Here is a 25,698-nt window from a genome sequence, read left to right on the forward strand (position 1 = left end):
GAATTACATGCAAGAATGCACAGCCCTTCAATAGTACAAATTATATTCTACAAATATTGCAAAAAAACTATCTGTTTAGTACACACACACACAAAAAAAACTGATCTTGCCTTAAAATGTATTGTTGATGTGGGTGAATTTGCTTTGATGGCTACAGCGGCAGTGCTTTAAAGGGAATGGATTTAGAGACTTAACTTCCCTGAAAAGACAGATAACTTCTCTGCTGACAGTCTCACAGCACACTAAAACAGCACGCTAAAAAATTCTATAAATTCAACCCTTTTAAAAGCACCGTCACGAAATATTAAAGCAAAACCCTAGCAGCAAAGCAATAGTGCAAACGACAGAGAAAAACAAATAAAAATACAATATATATATATATTAAAAAAAAAACATTTATCACCAGGTTCCTAACTCATCTATCACAGACAAAAGTGCCCTGGCGAAACCCCACTGGCCACCTGACATTCTTCTCCCTTCCTCCCATGACACGAGGACTAAATAAAAACAACATCCAGTCAGCGCGCTGCTTCAAAGCAACTAAAACACCCCTCCTTTCTCTCTCCCTCCCTCCTGCCTGCTTGGATCGTTTTCAAACACACACAATTTAATAAAAGATAGACGTTTAATCTCCTCCATTCCAGAACAAGAGCGCCGCTGTGAAACCCGATCTCTGCTTAGTCTCAGCAGACGGACACACTGAGCCACCGCGGCTACGGCTAACGAACGGAACGCATTAAAGACGAGAGGGTCAGACGGGAAAAAGTTAGACCACAAGAAAAATAACAACAAAATAACAAACAGCCCTTCGCTTGCTAGTTATTCGCAAATCACATTTAGTAGGAAAAGCCAAGCTCAATTTTCTAATATTTAGGGGTCGATGAAGCAGCCTAGTCCTATTCGGATTAGCAAGGGGCGTATTGAGAAAGATGCAGAGGGGAATATATACAGTACAGCAGGCCTAGCCGTTGGGATCGCGAGTTAAAGCTAAAAGAAAAAGAAATAACAAGTAGCGTGACTCAAGGGCAAAGCGTCATGCATTCTCCGGACAGTTTCTCTCCCAAACTGGAACACATGTGCAACACAGAGGCCCAAAAAAATAAATGGGTTATAGCTCATCTGTTACAGTAAGCTACGTAGCCAGTTTGAGCTCAACCAACTCAAATGCTTCAAAATGTTGAGTTCACTGAGCTCATATGGATCGGCTTGACTCGGGGTGAGAGGCTTCACAAACGATGAGTTTAAAAACCGCTTGATCTCGCGGTCAACACACCGAGATAAGCTCCATTAGTTTGCCCTACAGAGAAACACTGACAAGGTTAATGAAGATTTCTGGCAAAGGTGCAAAGCATTACATTCGTTCTGATTAAGCGGACGTGGAATGGAAATGGTGGGCGACAGGCAGTATGAAGAACAAGCTGCGGAGGGCATCTCGCAGTCAGACTACAAATGGAGGCATATATCAAACATGACAGATATATAAGCTTTCCCCTCAGAGTTGGCTAAGCTTACATATCACTCCATACCACGCACAGCTACGTTTTTGTTCTAGCAACGTGCGTGCCGCTCGCGTGGGTCAGAGATGGACCGATTCGGTCGACCTCCTTGGTTCTTTCTGAAGTCTATTCTGTGTTATTCATCTCCGCCTTAAGTTGGGGCAACAGCTGGAGCGCAGGAGGCTTGGATTCCACTCCCAGAGCCATGGAGGCGTGCTAATCTTACACTTAACCAGGGAAATCGATTAAATTCATGTTGTATAATTCTGAATCAAAGCTCAAACTTGAAATTGGATTTGAGCAATGGCTTATGAAACTCTTTTTGGATGACGTTAATGCAAGTGATTTACAAGGTACATCAGTTCTAGAACTTCAGCTGTGATAACTTTGAGAGCAAAATCTCAACATAGAAGTTTAGTTCAGGGGTTATTTAAAGTACTGACTCACTGGACAACATTCATCCCTTCTGTTTCAGATACACACCCTGTGTAATCAGTCATTCAGCCATCTTGATTTTTACAGTGGAACCTGTTGAGAGATTCTTACCTGGGCGATGTTTTTGTTGAGCAAATAGACACCGTATTCAAACTGGAAACGCTCTCCTCTGGGATAAAGGGGGAACCTGCAAACAAGAGCACAGAGGCATCATGAGAAAGAGTTTCAGCACTCACCTCTGAACCATTACACATGGTTCCCATACTAAACACAAAGCAAAGAACATTTTTTATGAGGTCGTAATCAGTTCATAACTTTGCAGAGGACAACCTCACACAAAACAAAAAAACAGCAGGTCATCTGGATAAACAGCTAACCAAAACTTTAAAGCCTGAAACTAATAACTGTATTTACAAACCAACATTCAGAGTCCAGATTCTTTTAGTGTTTAAGGGTATTTATGTCCTGTGTAGTTAACGGTGCAATGACGATGCTTCAAACTCTTCACAAACTTCGCAAAGCAACGGGCTGTTTCTGACGCAAGACATTTGTGCAGATGTTAAGAGACCGCCTGGAGCTCTGGAGGTCTGGTTCTGATCCGCTTCTCAAATGCATGTCTGAAACACAATCTATTATCCCTTAAGATCATCATTCTGGCTTGTTTCTTTCGGTCAGTTCTCATTTAAACCACAAGCGTAATCATGATTCAGAAATGGCCGAACGGCACACAATATCAATGTCTACATCAGAGCAACGAATAATGAACTAACCAGTCAAGATGCACAACAGATGAACACGCTGGACTATTAATGCAATTCTGAAGGGTGCACATTGAAGCATTTACTGAGAATGTAAGACTTTAGAAAAAGCTTGTTTTTATATAAAAATAGTGCAATACAATAAGGTACATGTTTCAGAGATCACTGGATACCTATGATGTGGACAACACTCAATTCTAGCTATTCATTTTATCCTCTTGAAGCAATACATCTATCTATCTATCTATCTATCTATCTATCTATCTATCTATCTATCTATCTATCTATCTATCTATCTATCTATCTATCTATCTATCTATCTATCTATCTATCTATCTATCTATCTATCTATCCATCTATATATCCATATATCTATAAATATATATATATATATACAGTAGATCATTAGTCAATAAAATATGAACAAGAGCTGAATTTGCACTTCTAAAAAAGAAATGTAACTGCTTGTAAGGCACCAAAAGAGTAGTAGTAAAGTTTGGTAATATAATATAATATAATATAATATAATATAATATAATATAATATAATATAATATAATATAATATAATATAATATAATATAATATAATATAATATAATATAATATAATATAAAAAAACAAGAACTACATTTGCATTGATTTGTTATAGTTTTAAAGTACACTTAGGTTTTAAGCTTTGGTTCAAAGTATATTAAATTAAAAGGCTAAAATAAAATAATAAATAAAATAAAATACAATAAATTGACAATAGAAAAAAACAGAATATCTGAGGAATATTAAGATTATCAAATTGCGCTAGCAGTTAGCAGTTTAGCAGCAATGGACATGTTTCAAAAACAAGCATCCTGAACCGAACATCCTAATAATTTTCTTGGAATATACGGCCTAAAAAAAACCCAATTGGAAAGTCCCTCTGAAAAAAAAAAAAAAACATAGGATGGGAAAGGCTCAACAAACAGACAGAAAGACAACTTGTGAATATTCTGCACCCTCCTCAAAGCTACTTCCACTAACACCTGACATAACTGCAGCCCCCGTAATGTCAGAGTACGACATTACTGCCCTGTTATTAAGAGCTTACTGGGAAGGAGAGATAGAGAGAAAGAGAGACAGAACAAGAAGAGGACAGAAAAGCCTCCAGCTTAACCACCTGTGATCAACAAAAATATGACCACTTCAACCACAAAGCTCCCGTGACAGTGCTGTCAGGCTTATTAAAACACAGCGTGTGAGTTTTCAAGACTTCATACCTGAGGAATGCATTTATAAGAGTCTCACGATTGTGAACGTGCAACGTAGAGTCATTCATATTTTATTTTCATAAAACTGCACAGTAGGAGAAGTCGTGGACTGGCCTGGGGTCACAGACTTTAGCCTATGGGCGGCAGACACCTACAACCCAGAGGTGTGAGTGATCTTCCGGAAGTTCCTCTGTAATCCGTGAGGCCTTTTTGTCAGTCGCACCTGGAACTCGTGCTTTTAATCGCGGAAGAGTGGAGACAGACCCAGAAATCCCCACCCTGCACTTCCTGTCTTAACAATTCTGTCTCTCACAGACATACACACGCACTCACATACTTCCTGTCTGACCCGTAAGACCCAGGGGGGCATAATCTTGAAGCAGGTGCATACTTAAAACCCTCAACGGACTGAACATACACACGCACACACTTCAACATACCATTCATGTCACTTTGAGTGTAAAAGAGCAGAACAAGGTACCGTGTTGCAACTTATTCCTCACCCAAACCTAGTGAACTGCCTCGCTGCCTTCCAAGTCAACAGTCATAGAACCTCATAAGTGGCGGATTTGCACTAGGAGGCAACAAAACAGCAATAAATGTAAAGCAGTTAGTTGTTAATAATTTAAAACTACCTTTAGCAATACCGTATTTTACGTTACATTCCGAAATACCAATAAGTACCGCAAGTAAGACTACACTGGTTGCACTGAATGTGTTTGACTCAATCAGATTAATTAATTCTGTGATAAGACAAAACTGGTTGTGATGTATGTTTCTGATTCATTGAAAAGAATCGGCTCATAAGAGGGATTCTTTCAGAAATCGGATTACACTGGGTTGTACTGTTTGGTTTTGGTTCACTAAATAGAACTGGATCATAAGAGTCATTTGTTGGACTTGGACATGTATTTGATTCACTAAAAAGAATTGGTTTGTTAGAGTCATTCGTTCGGGAATCGGACTACACTGGTCACGACGTATATTTCTTACTGTAGATTCCGTAGCAGTCTTGTGCCGCAACTAAATAAGAAGTGCAAGAAACTCTGTCAGGGTATCTCAGTATAGTATTCTGTCCGCATTGTGCAAGAACCACTTGGGAATCACTTGGTTCCCAATCATATGCTCAAAAGCCACATCTTACCACATTCCATAAAAAACAACGACAGTAACTCAGCCAAAAATCACTCGCACACACACAAACATACGCAGGCGTGCACATACCGTCACCTAACAGTGATTAATGAGTGTTCTCCGGTGTGTGTGTGTGTGTGAGATCATACTGCTGTGACTCTGGTTCACAGAGCACCAGGAATTCCTCAAGGGAATGTCCAGTCAAATATATTATAACAGAGCAACAGGGGGCAGGAAGCGAGTATGTGTGTGTACTTACATGTGAAAAAGTGCGTTCGGGTTAACAAGAGAGAAAGAGAGAGAAATGGAGAGGAAATAAGAAGTGTTTTTATCGCTATTGGAAATGTGGAGGATTACAGTGAGAGCGGGAGAAATGTTCACTCTTATGTGGCAGGATACCTCACACCCCATCACAAATGCATGAATATAGCTGAATATCAGTTTTGGAAGTGACCCATATTGGTCGTCCACCAAAATAGTGCTGGCGCTTGGTTAAGGACATGTGAACCTCTCTCAGAACCAGGCAAAACATAGGCTTGAACCGAAAGATGATTTAACTGAACATGTTACTATATTACCTGCCCATCAAATAATCGTAGCACATTATATTACTAGTTTTGAAAACACATGTTAAAATCTTAAAAGAAAAGTCAATTTAAAACATTTAAATAGTTACACACTCATATTTCTATATCTATATATTATAGCGTCATAGAAAATGTTACCAATAATTCTGCTTAAAGGTGAACAAAGTAACTTTTTTTACCTTAACTGAACAGCTTCGGAGTCATTGGAATGGTTATATTACTTATTTCGGGTTGAATGGTGGTCGTTTCGCACCCCCCTGGTGCCCATGAGCGGAAAATACGCACTTGCAACTTTGAGCCGGCGGGCCGCCGGCCGCCGCGTCAGGAAGTCTCGCGTGATATCAGGTCTCGCGATGTAAACAATCGCTTTACGGCCAAAAGAAATCTGCTAAAATGCTGTCATTATTGCGCTCCCTCACGCTGTCCGAACCCGAATGAAGAAGACGTTTTAAAGAATGTCCCATCTGCTTTGATGTCGTTGATCTATAGCCTCTGGTGTCTGAGAATCATCAACGAGGTTTTACAACAGTGTTGTCAAATATCTATTCCAAAGCTGTGGGGGGAGCTCTAGAGAGAAACCTGCGAGCAAAAAGCGAGAATACAGCGAAGAAATCCCGAAGCTACTGAGTGCTGCTTTAAAATAAAAATTTATTCAAGTTGTGAAAACAGTTTAATCTCTTAATGTTGTTTTAAATATATATATATATATATATATATATATATATATATATATATATATATATATATATATATATATATATAAAACATGTTAAATAATTTTATGTAATGTTAAGAAAGTGCTTAAAATTGGGTGATTTGATAATTTAACATTTTAACGCATATTTAATACTTGGAGGTGGCAGGAGAAAACATTATGGCTGCGTTCACACTGTAGGGCTTAATGCTCAATTCCGATTTTTTTTAAAAATTCGATTTTTTTGCAAGGCCGTTCACATTTCCAATTAAATGTGACCTTCTGTGATCTCCTGTGTGAACGTGAAATGACCCAGAAGTGACCCGCATGCGCAGAAGAGTACTCAACGGTCAACGACGTCACTTGTTGTTTGCGAAAGTAACGTTAGCTAAACTTCAACTAACTGTGATTCACTCACACACACACACACACAACACACGAGCGCGCGCAGCAACCGTTACACAAGAGCCAGACAGCAGCCGCTGACCTATCTAATATCAGCACAAATAAGTTAACATAACGTTAGTCTACTCTTATTCACATTGGATATATCATGATGGTGGCCGTGGGCTTTTACTTATTTTTTTAATTAACGGGCTCGTCGAAGTCGACCCGTTCGGCAGATTTACCTCAGCTCGACAAATATGCAGTCCGTTTTCAAACCGACGACTACTTCAACGCAGAATTATGACGTTTGTCGCGTATCAATGAAGTGCGGGTCGGATACATGCGACCTGGCCGTTCAGACTGAAGTCGCATTTCAAAAGATCGGCTACGTATCGGATTTGGACCACATACCCAAGTGGCCTGGGTCGCATTTGAAAAGATCGGATCTGTGTCGTTCAGACTGTCATGAAAAGATCAGATACAGGTCGCATAGGGGCAAAAAAATCGGAATTGGGTCGTTTCAGCCTGCAGTGTGAACGTAGCCTATGTGCTGTTGAGCCAATTTGTCCCATCCAGAACCTTGCAATTCTGGTGAAAAACCTCTATTATCCTAATATTAATGTAGCAACTCTAATTTCATCATTGCCCCACCTCAAACAAACAGGGTCACCAGTAGCAGAGCTGTACTTTTCCAGTAAATGTTTGTGACGGGGCAAAACATATGCCAGAACAATCCTCCATGTTTCCAGATTTGCCTAAATTTCTTTCTAAAGTTTGATCTGGAAAGATACTTTATGAAAAAAAGAGCTTAGATAATTGAACATGACAGTGACACACATTCTCATTCATTTTCCTTCTGACTGCTTCCATCTTTTCTTTCTTTCCCTCTCTCCCTGAGTTACGGAGAATGAGTGAGATGTTATCAATTAACTACACAAGAGCAGAAAAAGAGACGAGATGGGCATGTACGATTACAAAAAGGTTTTGTGTGCACCACCTCAGAATCATGACCTCATATTACCACATAAGCTCTTTGTTCTGTATAACCGCTTTATGACAAAGAAATGGTGCTCAGCCAAGACTTGACCAATCTAAAGTAGACTCAACGGACTAACTCACCTCCCACTGAGTTATCGCCTATTCACAAAAATGATATCAACTTCATTCTAAAGTACATCTAAATATCCTTTGTTGAAAAATACAGTAAAACAAAAACTTAACCTTGAAATAAAAGGAGTAGAGACTGGTTATATTGATGAGAGGTTTTTCTTGGGCGTAGGGTACCATATCTACCATATTATCCTCTAAGTTAACTTTGACCTCCTAGAAGCAGCCAGTGGCTTAAAAAGTGTGTTAACTGGTCCTGGAGTGATTTTCAGTCAATGTGTGAAGTCAGTTATCATCAAATCAAGTTCCCACAAATATTTTTGTGTCATGTTTTGCTTTAAAAGTGTGCTTGTGCTGTCTAGTGTGTCCAAATACTTTCAGGGTCACTGTAATTTACACTACAGTTTGTTTATTCCCACTTTGATCATCTTAAAATATGTCTGAAATGTTATTATTCAAACTAACATTACACAAGCATCAGATATAGAGATGTTTGACTCAGTAAATTGCATCTATGAGGAAGTTCAGATGCATAGCATAATAAATACCTATAGCATACAGTAAAAAGTGTTCCCTTCCAGTTCTCCAGCCCCGTTTCTGGTCTTAATTAAACAGCTGTGGGGGAAAATGCACCTTGTTCTCTTACACCAGCTCATAAAGAAACTAAGACGACAGAGCAAGTGACCCACAAATCCCTTTTAGACCTTTTCAAGACACGCATATTTTTAAAGAGAGCCCGAAAATATCAAAACGGTTACAGCGTGGGCTATCGGCTGTGCCTGGCCCATTAAAATAGCATTGTGTGGCAGGTGCTCAGTGTAATCGTTTCTATGATATTGAGAGTTACAGCTATGGTTGATTTATACGGCAAGTGCTGCCATTAGCTGTGACAGTTTGGAGGCAGGTGTTTGTTTAAAAGAAGCAGGCTTGATTTATGATTCCCCACATCTGAAACTGCATTAAAAACTCTGTAGTTATGGGGAATGTTCTATGTTTCCCAGGTGAATTAAACGACAATGTGTGGAGAAGGAACGCTGAAAGGTATGTTGCATATATGTGTGGTCATAAAAGCAGGAGATAGAAGCAACAAGTGTGCGCACCGGAAAGAATGAATGACTGTGAGAAAACATGCATGCAAGCGTGTTAATACATAAATATGGGCTGTTCACAAATGGAGAGAGAGTATGCAATAGCACGAAACAGAGTTAGGATGACATGGTTATGTACATTTGGAGTATCAATTATGAGGTGTAAACAGGCAGGCGCAACATGTGCCGTGGCTTGCGGCGAGTATACATTAGCGCAGGTCATTCTGAGTAGCTGGGAAGATTTTCAACAGTTCTTGGACCCATGCACGATCTGCTCTGACCACCCACCAAACAGCAGGCTGCTGTAAAATTCCCTTAACTCTCATCGAAGCCAGTCGCACGCCAGACGGACGCAAAGAATAAAGCTTCGTAATGAAGATCGTAGCAAGTCTGGAAAACTGCAGCACGAGCACGGAAATTCCCTCAGTCAAATGTACCTGAATACCAAAGAAAGTCCTGAACAACAACCAAAAAAGTTTTAAACAAACAAAAAAATGTTTTAAAGTTGTGCTGGTCAATCAAAAAAGAAAACTATTTCAGATCTATATATAGATATTAATATTCTGCTCAACAAAAGTATTTATTTTCATGTTCTAGCCGATGACTGATACATGCCCATTGTAAAAATTATTAATTGTAAAAATGTTACATATATTGTAGATTAATTCATTATAATTAATATATTCAAACTAATTAAATCAAATCTTTATTTTATTGATGTATATAAAATTATAAATTAGCCAATAACCAATTTCAATATTTTGTGCAACCCTAATAAGAACGTAACATAATGAAGATCGTATTTGCCAGACTGGATCAACAAGAACAAGATCATCTTTTCAACAAAACAAGAATGTTGACAATTTTGAAAAGATAAACTGAACAATCCAAAAAATTTCCAAGCATCATAAACAGGTAGCCCAACAAATACGAGTTTGATCTGGCTAATCAAAACATGGTTATATTTGACAATATATATATAAATATTTGACAATTTGGACCTGAAGATATCAACAAGAACGGAATGATTTAAAGAACAATGGAAACATGGCACGATCCACACCTCAAGAACGTTTTGAAGATAGAGGGATGGAAAAGGAGAAGACAGCCAGAGGCATGATGTATTCAGCTGCCGGGTACAGCCTGGGTCCAGTCTTCTGTCTTTATGATGAGTGCTTTTATCAACTTTCAGTCCCATCAAACTGATTCTGGCAGACCCGGACTTCGTCCCTGAGGGCCAAATAAAAGACTGACGAGTCTTTCCACTGTCTTTAAATGATATCAGCCCTTGAAGAAGTCATTATGTTATGAATCACACTGCTAAATCAAAAAAATCAATGGTTTCATTGGAATGGTTTAAATTTCTGATGTGTCTCAAGAAATGCATTCAGACAAGGAGGAACTGAGCTGTGATCCTTTCAAAGATGGAAATAAAATACAACCAGCCAACCCCAAAAAGGAAGTACAGGCCATCTTAGCAGGCATCATCAAAGGATCCTTTAATAATTTTCCTTTCCTTTGAGCTCACTGTTTCTCATGGCCGCCCTCTCTGGTCTGGGAGCCCAAGCTGGCAACTCCTCAACTCATGGAGCGATGTGTCAATCCCTACTTCCATTTTTACGCTTGTCATAAAGTCCTTCTGAAAATGTGGACAGCGCCATCATACAGTTCCCCATAAAAGCCAATATGAGAGGGGGGCTTGGGTTTAATGGGCCAATCTCTGGACTCCATCACCCAGAGTACATCTGGATCGCATCTCCCGGCCTCTCCGAGCTCTGCGGCAATCAGCCGTGGCGCAATGGGCTAGAAGTGAAGAAATGTGGGTGCAACGTGTTGTTAGAGTCCATTGCATTTCAAGAATGCATCCGGGGGGCCGAAAGAAGCTTCCAAGATTGCAAAGAACGTTACGGTAAAACAATTGAGTGTATTTTTAGTGCTACATTAAGAAAAAGAGGAGGGCCAAGGGATAATCTACAAACAACAACCTCCAAACCACATCATTTGGTCACAGATGAGGCATCCCAGGTGGAGAAAGAAGGAAAGAACCGCAGGACTGCACTCCAAAACTGTCTCACTGGGAGACAATTGCTCTAAAATGCAGAGAAAGAAAAGCGGAAAAAAGCAATGGTCTGGGAGGGTGGTAGCGTAATGGTCAGAGCTGCTAACCTTAAGTTTACGCATTCAATACCATGTAGAACTGACCTTGGATCCGGAAATTTATTGAGATCCCATTTCTGTCCGTCCAATTAGTGCATTTCAAGTCATATTAGATAGGAATTTTGGCTAAATATGTAAAAGTAGTGGGGGGAAAAAAGCTTTAACAAGAAGCAAAGAAGGTTGTATGTCGAAAATTATGGTTTTATGGCCGAATGGGGATTCGTCAGATTTCAATTATGGGAACGGTGGATCAATATTACAGTGAATGTTCAGGTTTAATGGATGAGCCCTGTACAATTTAAGAACCTGTAAAATCAAATAAACACGGAAATTACTCAGAATGTGACACTGGAATGTGGCCTGACACTGAGTTACACTATTACAGCTAATGAGGCATCCAGTGCTATATAACCATATACTGGTGAAAAAAAAATGACAAGAAAATACTGGCTGTTCTAAAACCTAGTGAGCTGCCTCTCCGTCTACTGTCTACATAGGTAGCATCATAGCCAAAATGAAACCTTAATGGAACCAACTCTGTTAACAATCATTCAAGCATGCCACACAAATTCACATGATGTTACACTCGGTAATTACTTTGGCGTTAACACAGAGTTTATTGTTAAAGTCACCATAAAATCAAAATTGACAATTCTTGTTTTTTGAATCAAATATTGCAACTTTTTTATAAATAATTTATTCGTGCACATCATTATTATTTTTTTCAATGTATCTGCCCTCATAATCTTTGATGAAAAGAACTTTCCCTCACACTTGCAGTGATAATTATCCGTAAAGGATAAATGTGATGCTGCCATAAAATTTGTCAAAAATTAGGAAGCATTATTTCGTTGCTTACAGTATGAACAACATTTGCGTTTGGAACACGAGATACCCTAACATGTCTAGCTATTCGGCTCACTAGGGTTTGAAACAGAGCCATTATCATTTCAAAAAGTAACAGTAAAGAAAAACAAGATCTACAAATGCTTCACAGTTATGACACTGGGAATTTGGCCTGACAATTCTAGATCTCAATTTATGTACACAGTAGGCTGGAAATTCAAGCATGTTGATATCAACTGTAAAGCTCTGAAGATAACATTATCATTTCAGTAAGTGAACGCACAGAAACACAAGTCAAATTCTCAATAACATCTCTCCAACATCTCATTTATAATGGGTCGGTTAAGCCTAGTCATACAGAAACAGGTCAACAGTGACTGCTTATGGAAAATTACACAATAATTCTTAATTTGAGTCCAGCTAACCAATGATTCATCAAAGGTCAAGCTAATCTGCTTAAGGAAGATTTTTGGCTCTTTGATTGTGCTTCATTGACAAATGACTAGTGATTATCACCAAAATACTCACACTTCACTCATCTTTATTCACAATTACTGTCCTGACAGCTTTATCATCAGATGGGTAAATCTTGGCCTGGGGTGGCCACATCATTTAAATCTGTATATACACACGCTGGGTGATCGGATGAAGCCCTAAACAATGTGAGGGAGGTGAGGTCAGAGGTTGTTTCAGCTTATGGGCCACCTCACTGACACCTAGGAGGCAGCTGAATGAAGCTGAAGTCAGATGATGTACAGATTGTGGGAACAGTAATGGTACCATTTTGCACAATAGCAGGATATGTGATCTGGTAACCAAAAGGTTGTAGGTTTGACTCTGACAAGAAGAAATCTATGATTGTGCAGTATTCAAAATTGAACTGCGAATGCCTTTTACGTTTCAAATCAATTCCTGAATTTAAATTGCAATAGCAAACAGGATTGCAAGAATTGCAATGTAAGGAAGAATAATGATACATACATACAGTTGTAATCGAAATAATTCAACCCCCAGTGCAAATCAAGTTTATTGGCAAAATGTACAGACTTTCAGCTGTTTGTAATGAACAAATCAAACAAAATAAAATAAAATAACTCAACACAACAAATGTTTCAAGTTGTTTCCCCAAATTCAACTGAAAATGCAAATTATAATGACTTCTGCAGTCTGAAAATTATTGATCCCCTTCATGGCAAGCATCTTTAGTACTTAGTAGAACACCCTTTTGCTGTTATGACCTGCTGAAAACGAGATGTATAAACAGACACCAGCTTCTAGCAGCGTTTCTGATGAATCTTAGCCCATTCCTTATGAGCAATGGCCACCAGTTCAGTAATATTCTAGGGTTTGTGTGCTGCAACCGCCTTCTTCAAATCCTACCAGAGATTTTCTATGGGGTTCAAGTCAGGTGACTGATGGCCACTGTAGAATCTTCAGGAATTTTTCTGCAACCAAACCTTGGTGGAATTTGAGGTATGCTTGGGATCATTGTCCTGTTGGAAGGTCCAATGACACCCAAATTCAGCTTCCTCACTGACAGCATGACGTTTACTCCAAGGATTTCCTGATATATATAAAAAAAGAATCCATCTTGCCTTCCACACACTGTAGGTTTCCAGTGCCAGAGGATGCAAAACAGCCCCAGAGCATCACAGAGCCACATCATGCTTAACCCTCTGGGGTCTGAGCTGTTTTTGGGGCCCTTGAGATGTTCTGACATGCCCTGACATTTGTGCTTTTTTCAGTTGCTTATAAACATATTAATGGCAATGGTGTAAATTCACTCTATAAAGCACAAACAGGGCTACCATAATATGTGAGCCACGTGTATGTACATGTTTTCATTTTTGAGAGAATAATGTTTATGCATGGTTATTGAAAAAACTAAAAACTAAAATTTCTGAAATAAGGCCACAAAACACATAGTAAATATGTGTCAATAAGACTTTTGAATAATGGATGTCCTCGCCTAGTGTTTTTTCTTCAAAATCATGTGAAAATAGTCTTGCTTTATCGTTCACATAAAACCATACATTGATTTAAATTGATGTAAAACAGGTTTTGCTTGGAAAGCCAATATGCGAGGAGGCGTGAACGAGGAGTAGTTTACAACTTAGAACACCCACTCTGCATAATGACTCTGCATAATTAGCCATTCATTCAGGTGTGACACTGACTGAGCCACAATGCAAGGACAAAGGATATTTAGAAGAAGACTTATATTGATCATTTAAGATTTTGCTTACATCTATCTTGTAAATATGTTTTGCCATTTTATTAAAAAGGTTACAATTACAACAATAATTACAATTTCAACAATATTTCAAGTGTACTCTTTCTTTGTAAAAAAAGAAAATGATTATAGGCCTACATTTTATCTATGTATTCATTACTTTCATATTTCGCTTGACTGTAACGTTGTTTTCATGAAATATTAGGGCATATTGTTAATTTGCAGTTTAATACGTTGCTTATACAAATAGCCTACATTTTATTTCAACATATTTCAGTCGATTTTTACTCATCTCAGTATAGCAATACAGTTTGCTGAAACATCATCATTCATTCACACACGCGATTTAAATTTAAACTGTCTTTGCCAGCTGTGGTAAACAGCGCGCATCTCTGCCGTTCATTCATTCATAAACAGAAACCCACGTGAAGAAATTCACGTGAGATCTTTGCCAGCTGTGGTAAACAGCGCGCATCTCTGCCGTTCATTCATTCATAAACAGAAACCCACGTGAAGAAATTCACGTGAGATCTTTGCCAGCTGTGGTAAACAGCGCGCATCTCTGCCGTTCATTCATTCATAAACAGAAACCCACGTGAAGAAATTCACGTGAGAAGGAAAAAAACGTACTAGTATTCCTCAGCTCGCTCCTCGATATACCCGCACTTCTGGGGGACATTTTCCATTATTATTCCTCACAGCTGCAAGACGGTGTAAACAAGTAATGATCTGAATAAACTTGTGTTTTCTCGCGCTGATATGGGGGCGTTCACAGGTTTGCGCGGATTGCCTCAGTCATTTGCGTTTGAATAGCGCGCGCTCTCCGTGGGCGGAGTCACATTACATCTGAATTAGAGTCTCAATTCAACTCATAAGGAAAAAAGCGAGCAGATCACGCCGGCGTGATCTCCGACCTCTGAGGGTTAACTGTAGACAGAGTGTTCTTTTCAGCATATGCTTCATTCTTCTTCCTCCAGATATACCGCTGATCCACAGGGCCGAAAAGTTCCAGTTTCATGAACTTGTAACTTGTAAACTATGCTTCCAACGGTGTCTCTAGGAACATTTAGTGCCTTTGCTATATTTTTGTATCCTGTTCCTTGTTTGTGAAAGGCGATTATATCTTCTCTTAACATTTTTGGACCATTCTTTTGACATATTTCTAAAATGCAGTCAAACGTGACACTCAACTAACCTAACCAGTTCAGATATTTCATGGGTTCTAGCTTAAGCACACCTGGTGCAACTAATGAAACCCTTGATCAGTTGCATCAGGTGTGCTTGAGACAACACCTGTTTTGCAGAATTTACCTGTTGTGAGGTAATCTATTCAGGAGGTTGAATAATTTTGAGACTGCAGACGTCATTAAAAGTAGCATTTTCAGTTGGATTTGGAAAAACAACTTTGTTGAGTTGAGCTATTTCAATTACTTTTGCTTGATTTGTTCATTGAAAACAGCTGAAAGTGTGTAAATTTTGCAAATAAACCTGATTTGCAGTGGGTGGGGGGGGGGTGGATGGATGGATGGATGGATGGATGGCTGGATGGATGCAACACATTCATTGAATTTCTTTTCATTATTTCGTCTTTCTAACATAACATTTCAAATTCAACTTCATGTGAGGTGATCAATACCTTTCAAACACACATTCATGAATTGAAAGGGAGCCAAATCTTCAATTCTGAATTTTGCCTACCCCTGTGTTGAGGGAAAACCTGTAATAAGTGTAATTGAAGTTGCTTTGGATAAAAGTATCTGTTAAATGACTACTTGCGTCTTAGAGCTAAAAAATGACAGCTTGATTCGTACTGTTTGGCTGTAGAGCACAGGTTACAAAGAAATCCGGTGCTTCTTCCCAAACTGAAGGAGATTAACGAGCTGCCTAAACTGCAGCTCAGAGAATACACACTATACAAATCCAAGACCCTGCTACAACAGAGAGATAGACATATGAATGCCAGACCCAACAGGCCATGAGAGATAGAGAAGATGATTTAAAAAACATTTGTCAAGCGTAAGGCTGACACAATGTTAAACAATGACACTTTGGGGCTGATTACAGCTCATATTGCTGTAAGTTATGGTGTGTGGAGGTCACAGGGTCAAGGTAGGAGTGTGGATAATAGGATCTGGTGCAGGCCCGGCTCGTGCAGAGTTAATTACGAGGGCCACATAGGTCCCTCTGTTCTCCTTCTCCTTGTAACTCATACCTAAATGAGCTTTGGAGTCCGACTTCTGAAGGGTTAGACCTTCATCTTCTCAACGGCACCTGATTCATCTGCAAACACACATACATTGGGCAGTTTAAACAGCTGAGCGGGTTCACCCCCTGCTCAGCTGCTGCTAATGGCCGTGTGCTGGCCGGCCCTCACACAAACATGCGTACATTCACAAACACACATTCTAAGGGTCAGGAAAAGTGTGTCCTGATTGTTGTTTGACTTTCATAACAGTGCTGTCTCCAGGGAGTCGCTGTGACTGGCAGAAAGGGGAGGTGGGCGGACGAATGTACTGTCTGTGAACTTTGTAAAAGCTTCTACTTCACTGGCGCTCCGCAGAAAGACGGACTATTGTGTTACATTCATGTGGCTGAAAATCACAGAACATCTAGAGATCTTTACATCAATGTTGAACGCAACAAATCGGAAAGCTTTGTGGGGGACGTGTGCGCTAGACATAACTGAAAATGGGAAATGTGCAAGGCCTAATCTGAGCCAGCCGCAGCCAAAGGGATGTGGTCATTTCTACTGCTGGAGGACTTGACAGATAAATCAGATGCTATTTTGGGCTCTTTTTAAATATTTGGTCTATGTAGCAGAGTCAAGGTTCTGGCTAACTAAAATTAGTGACTATTAGTTTAAAGGGATAGTTCACCCAGAAATGGAAATTCAGGAATCATTTAAAGCACCCTCATGTCGTTCCAAACCTGAATGTCTTTCTTAACTCCATCGAACACAGGAAATATTTTTAAAGAAACGTCATACAGGTTTTCAACAGCGTTAGGTTACATAAAAACCTCATGACAGAATGCTTGTTTTGGGGGTCAACAATTCCTTTAACTACATTTTTAGTAGCCTAAAAGTTGAGCTGCTTTCAAAATTGTAGCAAGCTTTTAGTTGCATTTATTATCAAATGATGTGAAGTTCAAGCTAACACTCTAAATTAGATGTGTTTAGAAAATATATTTCTAACAGATTTTTGTAAGATTTGTTTAATGCTTGTGAAAAAAGGCTGCATTTGTAATGTTGTGAAATATTATTACAGTTTAAAGTAATTATTTTCTAATAATACATGTACAAATGTAATTTATTCCTATGATGGCAAAGCTGTAATTTCAGAATCATCACTCCAGTCTTCAGTGTCACATGATCCTTCAGAAAAATCATTCTAATATGTTGATTAAAAACAAAGTTCAAAAGAACGTCAATTATTTAAAATAGAAATCCTTTGTAACATTATAAATGTCTTTACACTCACATTTTTATTATTTAATGCATCCTTGCTTCATTATTTATTTCTTCAAATCTTACTAACACAAAACTTTTAAACGGTACTGTATTATTACTATTAATATTATTACTATTATTATTATTATTAGATAGATATCTTTGGTGGTACATTGCATCGCACTGTTTATGTCATTGCGTTGCATCACCTGTTTTTCAAAAGTGTCCCAATCGGGCCGCAAGGTTCCTGTAGCACAAACAATGCAGCATAGCGCTAAAAATGACAACATAATGGGTTAGGTTTCCAGGGAGAACATAAACTTTTTTTCTTTTTTTTATATACCATGAATGCAATGGTAAGTAACATTGGATAAAAATGCCTGCCAAATGCCATCGTAGTAAATCAAAATTAAAAATGAAAGTTGAAAAAAATCAATCAAGTCATGCAATTATTGTGTTTCATGAGTCATTTCCGAGTACTGCAGCGTGAGTAGAAGAGGGGAAGAGGAGAAGAGCTGGCACAATCCAGGATTATTCTTTCTGCCCCCCTCTCTCTCACCTCTTCATCTTCTTCCTCCTCATTTATAAGCTGTTGAAATCAGCCATTAATCCTACATCAAAAGCAGAGAAAGGCATCTCGACCCGTCACTCAAAAGGGGGCCCATCTGATTATAACAATCCAATTTTATTGCGAGTTTCATTAAGGGGCTTTTCGCCATGTGCGGAATGCAGGAATGCGATACCTCTCTGGGCATGTGCACCACAGACATGTAATCAGTACACACCAGCAGCCTCGCTTCTTGGATCGCTCATGCTTAGTTACGGCACCAAAACACAGAAAAACAATAATTTCAACAGGGTAGCCGGCGCCGTAATTGCAGTGCCCACACATTCTGGCATTCAAATGCCAGGGTCTTCGGACCCCAAAGGCCAAGCCTGAAGAGTATGTATCCGTCTCCATGGCAAACACAGCATAGCATGCACACAAAAAGTCAAATTACAAGTACCTTAAGACACGGTAGGGACACATCACACCCGGAGGATGCAATTTAACGTGAAACTATGAAGATTAGGGGGACAAGACTGCATTCATGGTGGTGACTTCAAAAGTTGCGTAAAATCTCATTATATGATGAAATGTTACTCTAGCCGCTAAAGTTATTTATAAACATGGACTTAAGATGGATATCAAAAGTAAAACTGTTAACCAACAGACTTGGAGGAATAGAATGAACCTTACAAGCATTAAAAAGGTCATATTGCTATCTCCAAATAACATCAATGCACCTATGACTCATGGGTTAATGAAAATGCCATCATGATGTAGTCATTACAAGAAGAAGAAAAAAGTCAAAGCCATGGCCTAGTGGTAGGTGCCAACACGTTGAGTTGTGGTGCTCATTCAGACAACACAAGTTTGAGTCTGGTTTGCAACAATTATAGGATGCATCACACTGATAGATGACTTTGAATTCTTGGCACTTAATTTTTCATGTTTGTAAGTAGGGCTGCACGATATTGGAAAAAAAATTACATTGCAATATTTTTTCCCAACGATATATATTGCGATATTGTGAGCCATCAATCCAGGCTAAAGTCAATAATTGCCATTCCATGATATTAACAATTTCACTAATAAGCAAGCTTCATTACAAGTGACAAAAAGGCCACTTAATATTTTATTCCAAAATTAGAATTCCAAAATCTCTCTCTCTCTATGTTTTCGGTGCTGATGCAGTGACGCATTCATGTAGTGTTAAATAAAAATTGCTGATAACTTCTGGATTTGAAATAAAAAAAATAGTGAGTATGTGTGTTTCTGGTACAGCCGCGGATCGGTTAACCTACAAACTGCAAACGCAGTAGCCTATATGTGAAAGCACTATAGCGCGTGCTGGTCCTGCAATATTGTAGTTCCAGGAAATTGGATAATGAAACACTGATTAAAATTAAGATACAATTAATACAAAACGAAATTCGCTTTAACGAAAGGCTTTGTGCTTTCTGTTTGAGGTCTCTGTGAAAGTTTTAAAGCAGTCAGAGGCGGCCTTACCTATGTTTCACCCGTTTCAATTGAAACAGGCCCCGCGCTCCAAGGGGGGCCCCCAACAGACCAGCAAAATCCCATTCATTTTCTCCGTAGGATATTGATTTTCAGCCATAATGTCTAAACCATCCATGGTAGATTGACCACGAGCTACGAGGTTGTGAAACGAAAGTTTCTGCTCCTATAATAGCCACAAGGTATAAAAATCAACCTTGTTATTTGCGATCTTCTGGAGAAATACTACACTACCCATAATTCTAAGCAAAACACTGACGTCTCTGATTGGTCGAACTCGAGTCGCGCCGCGGTTACCATAGCAACGTTTACCGCCCTCGCGAAGTTGGCCTGCGTGAAAGGGCGAGGCTTATTCCAACGTAAAATGTTGTATAATTGTATATAGTTTTAATCAAATCAGGTTGGATTATTTGTTGAGCTGCCTGTTCATGAAGCTGAAAGTGCACGTAATAAAATGATGATGCAAACCAACAGGAACCCTTGCTTTTTCTGCTCTATTATGTTTATGTTTTATGTGGGTAGGGCCCCATATTAGTTATTGAAACGGGCCCCCAGATGCTTAAGGCCGCCCCTGAAAGCAGTCTGTGCCGCTTTCATAACGGTCGCATTTATTTCCTCATAAATGCGAACACGAAAAATAAAAGACTTTTTAAAAAAGACAACCATCCACAACTTTATAACACTCCAGAAAAGTACCTCTTTTTGGTCAACATCCTTTTTGTAGACGAAATAGTCCCAAATAGCTGACTGATTTTGACTCGTGTTTACTGTGTGCTACCGTTCTCTTAATACACTGTGGGTGCTACTACCCTTCACATCGCATGTTCCGGCGATGTGACTATCGCTCATTCGCACATCGCGATGTCGATGTTAAAACAGAATATCGTTCAGCCCTATTTGTAAGTATTATATGAGAAAATATTTGAATAAAACATTGAAAAGATTAAATGGCAGAAGTTATGGTTATTATTTATTAGAAAATAATCGATGGATTAATTGACTAATCAAAAAAAAAAAAAATCAATATGTTAAATAATCGTTAGTTGCAGCCCTTAATAATTCCCTATCGCTTCCTGCCCTCTTTTTACAATCAATAAACGTGACAAAAGGCACTTTTCTTAAAAGTAAAACAGTACAAACAACTAAAATACTATAAAAAAATACTGAAGAATCTTTAAAAAGCTATACATCTATTTCAGTTCCCATAAGTGGAGTACTTCTGCCACTTAGACAAAAATGTATCAATTAGTAAGATACGCAAATATATAATATAAAAACTTAAGCAAGCAAGAGACCCTATTTCGAGGATGCTATTTATCTCCCATGCTGCAACAGACTGTAAATCTACAGGGAAGGAGGATGAGAGAAAAAGATGAAAGAAAATAGACTTAAAGAGGAATGGATGAAAGGGAGGCAAGGGGCTCAGGGCTGGCACATGAAAGCCAGAATCCTGTGGCGTTTAAGTAGCGTTTAATTCAAGATGGGCCTTAAACCACCCCTGAACACACATATTGAACCAGACAGGTGTACAAATTGCACACAGCCATAAACCTCAGGTGCAAAAAGATGTATAAATATCCCTCTCTAAGTCTTTAGAGTGTAATGCATAAGATAAATCAATTGGTTTGTTTTTGATGCTTTTCTGCTTAAAACTGTTAATAAAAAGTAGGGGAAAAAAGATTTACAGACATAGTCCAAATAATCGGTGAGCAATACACGCAAAGAATCACAAAAAACATTCTTACTCTCGCTCCTTCTCTGTGAGTTTGTCAGTGATGGTGTCTTTGATGGTGGAACGGGAACCCTTGTGGATGACCGGATACCTGAGCGGAATCTGCAGGAAGAACGACATCATCAGCACCAGGTGTGCCGTGTAACCCAGAGCCACTGCAATACTCCCATCATCCTTTGCTGCAGTGGAAAACACAGAAAAAACATTGGTAAATTTGTTAGAAAAATTGTTCAAATAAAAGAAAAATTAAGTGCAAATAAAACTCGAGTGAATCTCAAAGTAAGCTCCTGGTCATATTCAACCAGAATCAAAAAGGAATGAAATACCCGTTTTAGAACCATTAAGATTTTTCTGCATTGCAACATTTCCCACCCATATCCCTCTGCATTACAAATGTATTATTATTATAGAGCTTTTAGAATAAATTCTGCAAAACAAAATATTAATTCACTACAACAAACAATTACAATTCTAAATATATATATAAAAAAAAAGATTGTAATAACATCTGGGCCTAATAATAGTGTCTAATAATTCATATAATACATTTAAGACATTTTTTAATATTAGTAATCCAAAAATGGTTCTTTATTTGATTTACTTTATTTTATACAGTGCTACAACCTTCATTTCAGTTGAGGTCAAAAGTTGTACATTCTGGTTTAAAGGATGAGTCACAACAATTGAAGTTAATTCACTCCAATCTGAAGTTGTAAATCAGAGGCCATTTGTTAAGTTGATGGAAGCTGATGAAGGCCATTCATTTTGTCTCCTTAGGGCCCTTGAGTAATAGGGAGCCGCATAATAACCTAATACTATGCAAAAGTTCAGTTCACCTCAGCGATGCCCTTTCCTGATGGGGTCAAAGGCATCACCAGAGGCTAAAAGCTACTCTGAAAACAAGGATCGGCTTAATGCTAGTGTTCTGTCTTTAAATGTGTATAATCACACTCCAACGTGTGCATTTCCTAAATAATTATATGCAATCTAAATCACTCTGATGGCCCCATTTCAGTCTGAGCAGCAACCTTTTGGGGCATTTCTAGCAAATTCAAATAAAAAGCCCAAATGCCAAGCAAAAAATATTTAGTTGCTAAGCAACTGAAAGGACAACAGGTCAACTAGTAATTACGTGTTAAGAAAAAAATGCATAAAGCTTTTTTTCCTAACACACACACTTCTGCTTTATCATAAACATGCATCCAAACTACATTTCCCAGAACACCCCTTAAACTACACATGCTCCATTGTGCTCACTACATTTCAGCTTACAGAAAGTTTCCAGGCTAGAACAGCCACACATTTGCAGATGAAAACAATGCGCTGTGGACACAGACCATATCACTTATGGAAAGCTGTGCGAGACTTATTTTGTTGTATATGCATACGAGTTATCATTTTGTGCTTTCAAAATGCATGAATGAGAAAACTGACAAGCAAAAGCCACATATGTGAAGGACTGTATATGCATGTATGTGAATATGCGTTTTGTTGCGTGCACGGTTCAACCTGGCTTCCATTAACCTCTGTTCTTTTGAAGTCATGCCTCCCTTGCCTGAAAAAAGCCAAACCTGATTCTCTGCGACACATACAGTGCTGCCTAAAGGACACATGGGAAATGAGATGAATAACTCTCCCCACAGCCAGCACAACAAAGGACATCACTTGTACCCATCACACACAATTCATTCTCCTTATTAAAAACCTCAAATGCCTAACTATAGGGAACTGGGAGATGAATGCCCTAATAAAATCCTTTTCTCTCATATAATGCGAGAAGTCAGAAGGTCCGACCACGGTTCTTGCTGTGTGAATAACTGACTAGAGTGAGCTCACTCTTAACCACAAGTTGAAGGGTTCCATGGACACAGGGCTTCATTGATCAGAACAGAGGAGAATGATTGATTGATGGCCTGGAGCCTGTGATCCACAGCCAGACTGAAGAAACGCAGAAATCCAGAGAATTACAGCCAGTGAAGCAGAACTGACTGGGGATTCAAAAGCTCCTCACCAGATGAGTCTAGATTCACTGTATCTGATTCTAAACTGATTTAATTCAGAGAGTGACGGTGGACCAGAATTGACAATGCAAAGAAATCTGACAAATATTTCTGACTTTTTTAATGCATGATATACTGTAATACAATTTAATGACATCAAATGAGACATTTAAACCCCCAAAATTCATGGGAAGTTTCTCGAAATTCACTCAAAAGCGACTGAAATTACTGATATGAGCTATCAGTATATTTTGGACAGTTAACACTGTATGTTAATTGACCAAGCGGGTACGATCATAATTTCAAAATGGCCAAATATAAACTTATTAAACAGCTTGGCTCAGTTTCCTCCTCCGATGTAAGAGTGTGTTCACACTTGGCAGGTTTGGTTCGTTTAAAACGTTGTTAAGAATGACAGTGTGAATGCTAAGCGAACCAGGACTAAATATATAATTTTCTTTTCAATCCAGATTGAAAGAACTAAGTAAACCGAACAACAAGTGTGAACACAATCCTGAGCTCATTTTATCGTCCACCAAGCACAAATGCCAAGTCTAAATGCTTGGAAATATAAAACCACAAAAAAGTCCTAAAAACCATAGCATGATTTGACACTTCATCCATGTCCACAGCACAACTTACTGAAGCTTCCTAATTAACGTTAGGGATTTATTAACATTATTCAAAATTCACTCAATATATTTGAGAACGGAAAATGTGAGCTTTGTCGAGCTGTTTGAAGATTTTTGACTCAAGTGAGAGCAAACTATAAAAAAAATGTAGTAACAAAAAGTTAGAAAAAATATTGCCCAATTAATTGGTTAATTAGTAAATCAGTCTGTCACAACTCAGGATACCCAATTCAAATGTTTCTCAGGTATATTCAATTGCCAAATCAAAACTCACCTTGAAAGTCTTCAGAATTGGGCAGTTTAACACCACAAATCACATAATCGTTCTGATTGTTCTGCAAACAGAAAAAGAAAACAGCAGAAAAGCAGTAGTGAGCACAGCATTCTGGAACAGCATGAGCAGCCGATAAATCAAATCCTTCATACATCGACTGAAAAAGCTTGGCAGAGGATAGTTTGGTCTGAATGTGGTTTTCTGCTCATTTTCAGTGGCTTTATTTTGTAAACTGATTTGACTGGCAGCGGGACTCTGTGGGTACCAGGCAGCGTACACACTGAACAGTAGTTCTAGGTCATCCTGAAATGGTGAGAAACCAAAACTTGTTAAAAGCCAGTCACGGAAAGCCAGTCCGCAAAGACCCAGACCTCTAATATTCCCAGCATGCCACACGCTCCAGCTATCAGCACAACATGAGAACACATTGTTTGTGTGTGGAGTTAAACACTCACCACATCAATGGGATAAATGTAGGAAAGCTCTGATATAAGCTGACGACAACGGAAGGTGAGCTGGGCGTTAGACTTCAGAAACAGCTCTCTGTTGAAGAACAAACACAGAACTTCAAGATCTTTCACTCCATATTTAAATTAAGTGTAAACAGACATATATTATTTGTATTATTATCAGTAAAATAATAATATAATAATAAATTATTAATCTTTATTTTTATTTACTCATATATTATTATATAATACATTAATAATATGTATTTATTTATCTACATTGATATTATTTAATACATTATTATTAGTTATATTATTACTATTATAACCATAATAATAATAATAATAATAATAATAATAATAATGTATAAAGTAATTTCAATATATAATAGAGATGCGTGGATGGGCTATTATTTCATCCGCAACCGCATCACAAAACTCATCATCCGTCCGCCATCATCCGCACCAACGTTTTTGACCAATTTTCAAAACCGCACCCGCCCGCCATCCGCTGATTGGTGTAAACATATTTTTCATTTGATTGGTTCAACCGCCCGCCACTCGCCCGAATTTAATTAAAATATTATTTTTCATCACGTCATCCACCCGATCCGCGGTTTATCCACGGAGTCCACGGCTGTAACCACCAACCGCGCATCTCTAATATATAAATAAAAATAAATATAAATAATAGTAATAATAGTGTGTTCATACATCCACTAAAAACAAACAAATTTTGGACCATTTGGCTAAAAGTAAAAAAATGGCTACAAAAATCAAGCTCTGATGACATTTGTGTGCCGATGTCACTTGGTTTGATATTTATATTTATCGAACAAAATGAAATTCGCACATCTCAAGTATGATTTTAGTGTCAAAAGTTACTGTATAACCAGCAAAAGAAAGTTGCAAGACAGGAAATAACAGGGAGTCACAAT

The 25,698-nt window shown here is 38.5% G+C and overlaps 1 protein-coding gene across 2 annotated transcripts in view; it reads right to left on the bottom strand.

Annotated features, from left to right (window-relative positions):
• uvrag (UV radiation resistance associated gene) overlaps window positions 1-25,698 on the bottom strand; it is a 113,449-nt gene that overhangs the window by 37,615 nt on the left and 50,136 nt on the right. For both annotated transcript variants that reach the window (XR_014029288.1, XM_081354493.1), the window contains exons 10-13: window positions 24,767-24,854; window positions 24,312-24,372; window positions 21,419-21,584; window positions 2,043-2,118 (exon numbers count right to left, since the gene is read on the bottom strand). Coding sequence is in view for 1 of the 2 variants with exons in the window: in XM_081354493.1 (XP_081210619.1) it covers window positions 2,043-2,118; window positions 21,419-21,584; window positions 24,312-24,372; window positions 24,767-24,854 (391 nt within the window). In the remaining variant the exon portion in view is untranslated. The remainder of the gene's footprint in view (window positions 1-2,042; window positions 2,119-21,418; window positions 21,585-24,311; window positions 24,373-24,766; window positions 24,855-25,698) is intronic.

This window comes from Scardinius erythrophthalmus (genome assembly GCF_964197995.2).
Source record: "Scardinius erythrophthalmus genome assembly, chromosome: 23".
Classification (NCBI taxonomy): domain Eukaryota; kingdom Metazoa; phylum Chordata; class Actinopteri; order Cypriniformes; family Leuciscidae; genus Scardinius; species Scardinius erythrophthalmus.